The sequence below is a fragment of the Sinocyclocheilus anshuiensis genome, unplaced genomic scaffold, assembly GCF_001515605.1.
Source record: "Sinocyclocheilus anshuiensis isolate Anshui unplaced genomic scaffold, SAMN03320099.WGS_v1.1 scaffold2204, whole genome shotgun sequence".
NCBI lineage: Eukaryota > Metazoa > Chordata > Actinopteri > Cypriniformes > Cyprinidae > Sinocyclocheilus > Sinocyclocheilus anshuiensis.
The window spans coordinates 54237-61875 of record NW_015544264.1 but is presented as its reverse complement, the minus strand read 5'-3'; the positions used below and the strand labels follow the sequence as shown (position 1 = coordinate 61875).

General features: G+C 36.6%; 1 protein-coding gene across 2 annotated transcripts in view; it reads right to left on the bottom strand.

Moving 5' to 3' along the window:
- Nucleotides 1-1662: 1662 nt before the first annotated feature.
- LOC107698007 (transcription factor ETV6-like) overlaps nt 1663-7639 on the bottom strand; it is a 24021-nt gene continuing 18044 nt past the window's right edge. For both annotated transcript variants that reach the window (XM_016498916.1, XM_016498915.1), the window contains 6 exons: nt 6812-6976; nt 6258-6371; nt 4288-4749; nt 3217-3359; nt 2158-2265; nt 1663-2118 (listed from right to left, as the gene is read on the bottom strand). In XM_016498916.1, coding sequence (XP_016354402.1) covers nt 2161-2265; nt 3217-3359; nt 4288-4749; nt 6258-6371; nt 6812-6976 — 989 coding nt within the window. In that variant the 3' untranslated portion in view covers nt 1663-2118; nt 2158-2160. The remainder of the gene's footprint in view (nt 2119-2157; nt 2266-3216; nt 3360-4287; nt 4750-6257; nt 6372-6811; nt 6977-7639) is intronic.

Genomic DNA, 7639 nt, shown 5'->3' with positions numbered 1-7639 from the left:
CTCTCTCTCTCTCACACGCACACACACACACACACACACACACACACCGACTGACTGAAATACACACATCTCTCTCTCACACACACACACACACACACACACACACACACACACACTGACTGACTGAAATACACACATCTTTCTCGCTCTCTCACACACTCACACACACACAAAACTACAATTCATTTACATTACACTCTAAGCCTATACGTTTTACCACCAGAAACGTCAGATGAACGTAACGTTACCGGATTATGTTATTTATACATTCTGAACAAAAATGGTATTGAATGATTAATATATTGTTACGACACTAATAATACACACGTCTAAAAAATAACTAAAGCAAATCATGTTGTGGCACATCAGTTAAACGGTGACTGATGGTCTAAAACAAAACTAATTTTGCTGTCAGTTATCAAATAGGCTAATCAATCTATAATCCACTCTAAACCGTTTAGCTACAGCCTATTTCTATTTTTTTTCTTATTTACACAAAATTTAAAGGAATGTTCCATCGCACAATTCCACTGCAAACACGAGAATGTTACTTCGTAAAGTGCTCTGAACTTTCTAAAAGTTGTAACATTTAACGTTTTAACAGTAACATAACACTGAAACGTTTCACCAAAAAACAAACAAAAAAAGTTCCACGATGTATAAATAACGTTGTTATGCTAATGTTTTGAGAACATTATTAAAGACCCGATAAATCTAAACGAACTTTCTATTAACGTTACCGGTAACGTTACTACGATGAACGTTACAGAACGTTCCCGGTTTTCTGGGATCATAGTACTACTACCATCTTCATAAATGTCCCAAAACGAGTGATGTGTATTACACATTTAGCACACAATGATTGTCGGTGTTTATTCTTATATTAACAGAAGTAGGCCTACTCCGTTATTTAGACAAGGTGCAGCAGAATCGTGGATCATCCAAATACCTGAATATGGCGATCATTCACAATCATGCGATATATTTTCCTGTAAGGCTGTGTCATTACATAGGCGATAGTTAATACTGTTATTGGGTGTTTTCTGATCAGTATCGCTGATTGTTTGATTGATGGATGTGTGCGCGTGTGGCGCCATCGTGCAGACGCGTCTGATCCGGCATGCTAATCCACGCGTATTTTCACTACAAGAGTTTTTAAACACAAAGTCTTTGTTTAGATAAACCAGGAAGCGTTTACCTACAACACTTCCTGTACCAAATGACTGTCATAGCAGTGTCGTTTTATTTCGAGTATTCATTAGTGAACTGTGTAGCAATAGCAGCTAGTGCATTGTAAACAAACCACAAACATTAGCTTCAGGCTCGTCCTCAATCCCTTACTGACAAAACCACTAACTAGCCGTTTATTAACACCCTGTTTGTTTTCTTTGTTTGTTTACCATCATGGTGTACACAACGAAGTGTCACTGAATTTTGGGTTTTCATTATCTGTAAGCCATAATCATCAAAATTTCAAGAAATAAAGGCTTGAAATATTTCACTCTATGTGTAATGAATCTATATAATATATGGGTTTCACTTTCTGAAATGAGTGACAAAAAATATTGAAATTTTTTTGATGATATTCTAATTTTTTTAGATGTACCTGTAGATATATATATATATATATAGCATGCAAATAAATGGACATAAAACACCAAATGTCACTCAGTAAAATTTATTGTAGAATTGAATCACATTTTCACCAGCATTCTAGTAATCCCACGTTTACACAAATCGCAACAGGTCTTCGTACAATATACTTACCAAAGAGAAAAAAAAGCTGCACCAACAATTTCTATCTGATTTGAAAAAAGAGCATCATTTGTCATTAAAATGATTGTCACCATGAAGGTTGCTGAAGTATAAGACTAAAAAACAGCGAGTAGGATGGGCTTTGACAGACTGAGAGCAGTGCAGTGCAGATCCTCCGTGATCTGGAGGTCACACAGAGGTCAGAGGTCAGACGGACCGACCGAGGCATCTGCGGCTTTAGAAGTTCATGCTGTGGAGCGTCTCGGCTCAGCACTCCTCCTTCACATAGATCTGATCGTCTGTGTCTGACTCCAGGTGCTCCAGACGATCCGTCTGCCCGCTTATGATCTCGTCTGGGGTCTTACACTCTCACACACACACACACACACACACACACACACACACTCACCTGAACAGCAGTCTCTGTCCCGGCTCTTTCCTGATGATGTTGAGTTTGTAGTAGTGTCTCAGCGCCCGCGACATCTTCTCATACGTCATGTTGGTCCTGTTCTGTGTGAGCAACACATCACAACACTAATGCATTTCACTCAGGAAACATTACAGCAGAGCAGAGGGCAGGCTTATTATCCTTAACTAAAACTATAAAAAAATCAATAAATAAAAATGAACTGAAATAAAATAAAACATTAAAAGATAAATTGTTAAAAAGTTAGCTAGCAAGTTGCCAAGGCAATATCTAATTTTCGTTTGGTTTAATTTGAAGTACTAAAACAACTAAAACTAAAAACTTAAACTTATATAGGAAAAAAAGAAAAAAAAAAAAAACTATATAGACATTACAAAAATAATAAAACGGACAAAAACGTGCAACAAAATTACTAAAAGTTCAATGAAAATTGAAATGGAAACAGAAACTAATTCAAAATATGAACAAAAACTATAATAGCACATAAATGATACCAAATTAAAAATGGTATAGATACAACTTCTATTCACTAGTTGTTTCCATGACTACTCCACAATTTAAGATTTTATTAATATCTATGATTTTTAAAAAATGACCAATTCCTTATTATTTGTTTTCTATTTTAATTATTTTTAACATTTAATTAAATTTTAATGCTGAATATCTAAATTTTTATATATTTTGTCTAAATATTTTGATATATTTTAATTTTTAAGTTAATTATTTTTTATATTTATTTTATTTTAATTAATTCTAATGTTAATTTTTATATTTAATACTTAATCTATTATTTTTAATGCAAGATTGTTTACTTTAATAAAATAAAATTTATTTTAGATTATTTTACACTAATGATTTAATTCTATTTTATCTTTATTTGTATTATTTAATTTAAATTTGTAATATTACACTTTCATTATTTTATTTTAACTTGTTCTAATGTTCTTTTATTCCATTTTTAATATTTAATTTAATAGTTAATATATTGTTTTTAATATTTGATTATTTAAATTTGTAATTAAACTTTATTTTACCTTATGGTTCCCCCACAGGCGGGCCAGGCCGTTGGGGTCCATGATGCGGAAGACTTTGGTATCGCGGTCCTCCCAGCGGATGTAGTTTTCGTAGCGACTGTCCGACAGCAGCTGATAGACGTAATCCCACAGAAGCCTGCAGTCTGACACACAACACAATCACAATCACAATCACGCAGAGGTGGGACCGAGTCACAAGTAAGTCTACAGTCTTTGCATTCAAGCCCCGAGTCAAGTTGCAAGCCCTCAACTTCAAGCTTCAAGTGCTAAACAAGTCATTAGTGCTGTTTGCCCAAACCAGTGTCTCTGTATTAATTACTACAGTAAAGGTAAACATAAAACAGACGCTCATTTATCGCCACCTACTGATGTAGGTCTACACAAATATACTAGTGCCGTCAAACGATTAATTGCATCCAAAATAAAAGTTTTTGTTTACATAATATATGTGTGTGTACTGTGTATATTTATTATGCCACACATGCATGTATATATTTAAGAAAAATATGTTACGTTTATATATTAAATATATTTATATATGATATAATTTATATGAATCTAAATATATACACGTAAATATTTTCGAAATATATGCTGTATGTGTGTATTTATATATAAAAAGGGAGTTTTTATCTCACGAGTCAGCGGTCTCAGGAGTGACAAACAAGTGAAATGTTATTTCTCTGTAGATTATATAACAACAAGTTGGAAAACAGACAAAATGGAAAAGGTAAAAAGCATTATTTGAGAAAAGGGCATACTAATATAATAGGCGCAGACTCTAGCACTCTAGCACTCTCTATTCTATTTCTATTCTTAAAACAACAAAAACTTGCCCCTTTTAGACTTGCACTCTATTCATTTACTAACTGCTTGTTTTCTTAAAAAAAAATTTTTCATTTGATTTTGATTGCATTGGATAAAAGCATCTGCTAAATGACTAAATGTAATTTAATGTAAATTTAACGGAACTAACTTTACCCTGCGCTGATGTGATTTCGATTTTTGTGAAAAAGGCTAATCATGCGCCAGCCAGCACTGACCAATCAGCAGAGGGGGGCGGGGCCTCACCTGCGATGCGGCCGATGGGCGTGGCCTGCTCCTCGGGCGGAGAGACGGACATGATGACGTGATTGCGGTAGTGGCGCTCCTCCTGCAGGGGGAGCTGGAGAGGCGTCTGATGGGCGAAGTGCGCTTGACCTTTGACCTCGGGGCCGTTCTCCTGAGGCGTTCTCCTGAAGTCCGGGCTCAGCAGTGGGTGCATGATGGCGCTGGGCATGAGCTGGATGACGCGCGGCGGAGGCTCCTCCTGAAGCACACAGTGGCCGTTAGCCGCGGATGGAGACACGGACAGCGGATACACGTCGTCCGGCAGGTGGTGGTTGCTGTCGGGCAGCTGTGCGGACGCCTGCTGGGGGTCCTCGGCCGAGCGCAGTGGCGCGGGCGGATGATGGGGCGAGCGATGGCGCAGCTCGATGGTGGGAGGATGCAGGGAATGAGCGTCTGCGGCGCGCGGCGGCCGGCGTACCGTTTCTGACACACAGAGAGAGAGAATCAACATCAGAATCAAATAAATACAATTAGTTAAATAAAGTAAATAAATAAACAAATAAATAAAAATAATACATCTCTCACACACACACACACACACTCACTCACTCACTCACTTCCTCTCACACACTCACCCACTCACTCACTCACACACACACTCTCTCTCACACACCCACACTCACACACTCACACACTCACACACTCACACTCTCTCTCACACACTCACACTCACACACACACACACACACACACACTATATATATAAATATAAAAGACCTCTAACACTAGCTCAGTGGTTCTCAAACATTTTACACCAAGTACCACCTCAGAAAATATTTGTCACTGCAAGTATCACCATAATGACCGACATTAAAATACAGTAGCGTAGTAGGCCTAACTATTCAGCTACAGCTCTGCACAGCTCAAAAACCAGCCAGTTTTATTCCTAATAAGAATATTTATTATTGTCGGCCACTTTAAACATTGTAAATACAGTTTGAACATTAACACTGCACTGTGCTTACACACAGGTGAATAAAAAACTTAAATGATTACATTAAAATGTAGCCTACTGTACTTAAAAGTTAAATCAAAACTGTACTGTACTTAAATGTAAAGTAAAAAATGTACAGTACTTGATCAAAAAAATGAACACGGGCATCATGAAGAAAGAAAGACATGAATATCTTGGATGACATGGGGGTGAGTATATTAAACGCGAGATCAGATGCAAAATTCACTTTTACATGTTGTTTAATCATAAATGTGTACACAACCACCCTATAATGATAAAAATCCACCCAGTGCTTAAAGTATTTAAGAATTAAATTATAACTGTCTTTCCTAGCACTTTTGAGCAACTTAATGCATCCTTGATGAATAAAAGTATGTTTCTTTAAAAAAAACGAATTATTACTTTTCAACAAGAGTGTATTAAATATCTAGTTTTTAAAACCTTATTAAAAAATATTAAAATATTTTAAGTAAATTATTGCAAATTAAACTGTAAATATTATTTATTATTTTTAAGTAACATATAAATGATTTTAAGTGCTTCATGTTTTGAATAATATTTTTGTTGAGAATTTGTCATGAAAAATTCTCAGATGAGTTGAACGTTCTAAAGAAGAAATCTAGAAATCTTTTGTAACATTATAAATGACTTTACTGACACTTTTAATGTGTAAAACATCCTGGTTTTTCAGGTCTGCACCACTAGAGGATCCCAGAGATCTTCTGACATCAATGTGCTGAGGGTGAGCGTGTGTTTAGAGCAGATGCATCATGTGACGCGTGCGATCGTCTTTCAGGAAGTCTTCTCATATATTCCTGTTGTTTGTCTCTAAATACTCGTTTAACTACAGCAGCGCTTCCTCGTCAGACCGGTTTCTCTGTCAACATTCCAGACAGGCACTTCCTCCGGGATCGTGTTAAACACAGTGTTTTCAGCCTAAACCATCGCTCACGGAAGCAGAAGAAGAGCAGCTCACCTTCGAGTTTGTGCGTCTGCAGCGGCGCGTCGTTCAGCGCGTGGAAGGAGCCGATGGGAAAGAACGACTTCCTCTGCTTCAGAATGTGCTGCAGGAGCTCGTACAGAACATCACCTGCAATCAACAACAGCACAAACACTCGCTCAGCAACTCTGCGTCAGGCATCTGCACTGCACTTACAGAAGCTGCGCAATAAAAGTGAATTAAGTAAACAACATAAATATTGAACTAAAAAACTAAATGAAAGAAATGAGTTATACTAATGACTAAAATAAATAAAATACGTGAATAAAATTCAAGTCAATAAAATAAATGAGATTTTATGAATTAAATAAAGTAAATTAACAAAATAAATAAATAAACAAAATGAATTAAAAATTAATAAAATAAATGAATTTAATTAAGTAATTAATTAAATAAAGTAAATAAACAAAAATGAAAAATAAAAAGCCGCACTGTAAATCATCTGAAGCAAGTCGTCAGTCTTCATGTTGTGTGTGTGTGTGTGTGTGTGTGAGTGTGAGTGTGAGTGTGAGTGTGAGTGTGTGTGTCACCTGAGTGAGGAGAGCGGTATCTGAAGTCCTCTTTGGTGAGCAGCAGCAGGGCTTTCCCGTTCATCTGGAAGCTGGCGCTGGATATCGGCCGCAGAGCGAACTCTCTCTCAGCCCAGCGCAGCCACTGACACACATCCTCACGGCTCCAGAACACCGGCTGCATCCCTGCACACACACACACACACACACAATGCTGCTGCATCAGAATGAGAGAGTACAGATATCAGAGACGAGACATACGTGTGGCTCAGCGTGGGAAAAACACACAAACTCAAACATCTGCATGACTGCATCCGCCAGAACCTTCCCATCAGCCCCTGCGCTCGGCCCGCTCTGCTGATGGGAATAAAGCTGCACTCGTGTTCATGAATGTGTGTGTGTGTGTGTGTGTGTGAATATCGTTAACCAACTCGATCGATCATTATTAACTAATTATTAACTAAAATAAAACATCAATATTAGATAAAAAGCAAACTTAGTTGACAAGGAAACATTTCAGAATTTTGTTTAGTTTGAGTTGAAGGACTAAAATTACTGAAAAAATACATAATAATAATACAATATATATATATATGCACATAAACTGAATAAATATTTAAATAAAATAAAGAAAAGTGAAAATATACCTATAATAGTATATAAACCTATAATAATAGATAAATAATACTATAATAATGCCAGTGTGTTAGCAGTGGTAGTGCTTCCATTATAATTCATAAAAAATGTAATAAATGATATAGATTACACACACACACACTCACAAACACACACACACAATCACTCACTCACACACACACTCTCTCTCACACACACACACACACTCACTCA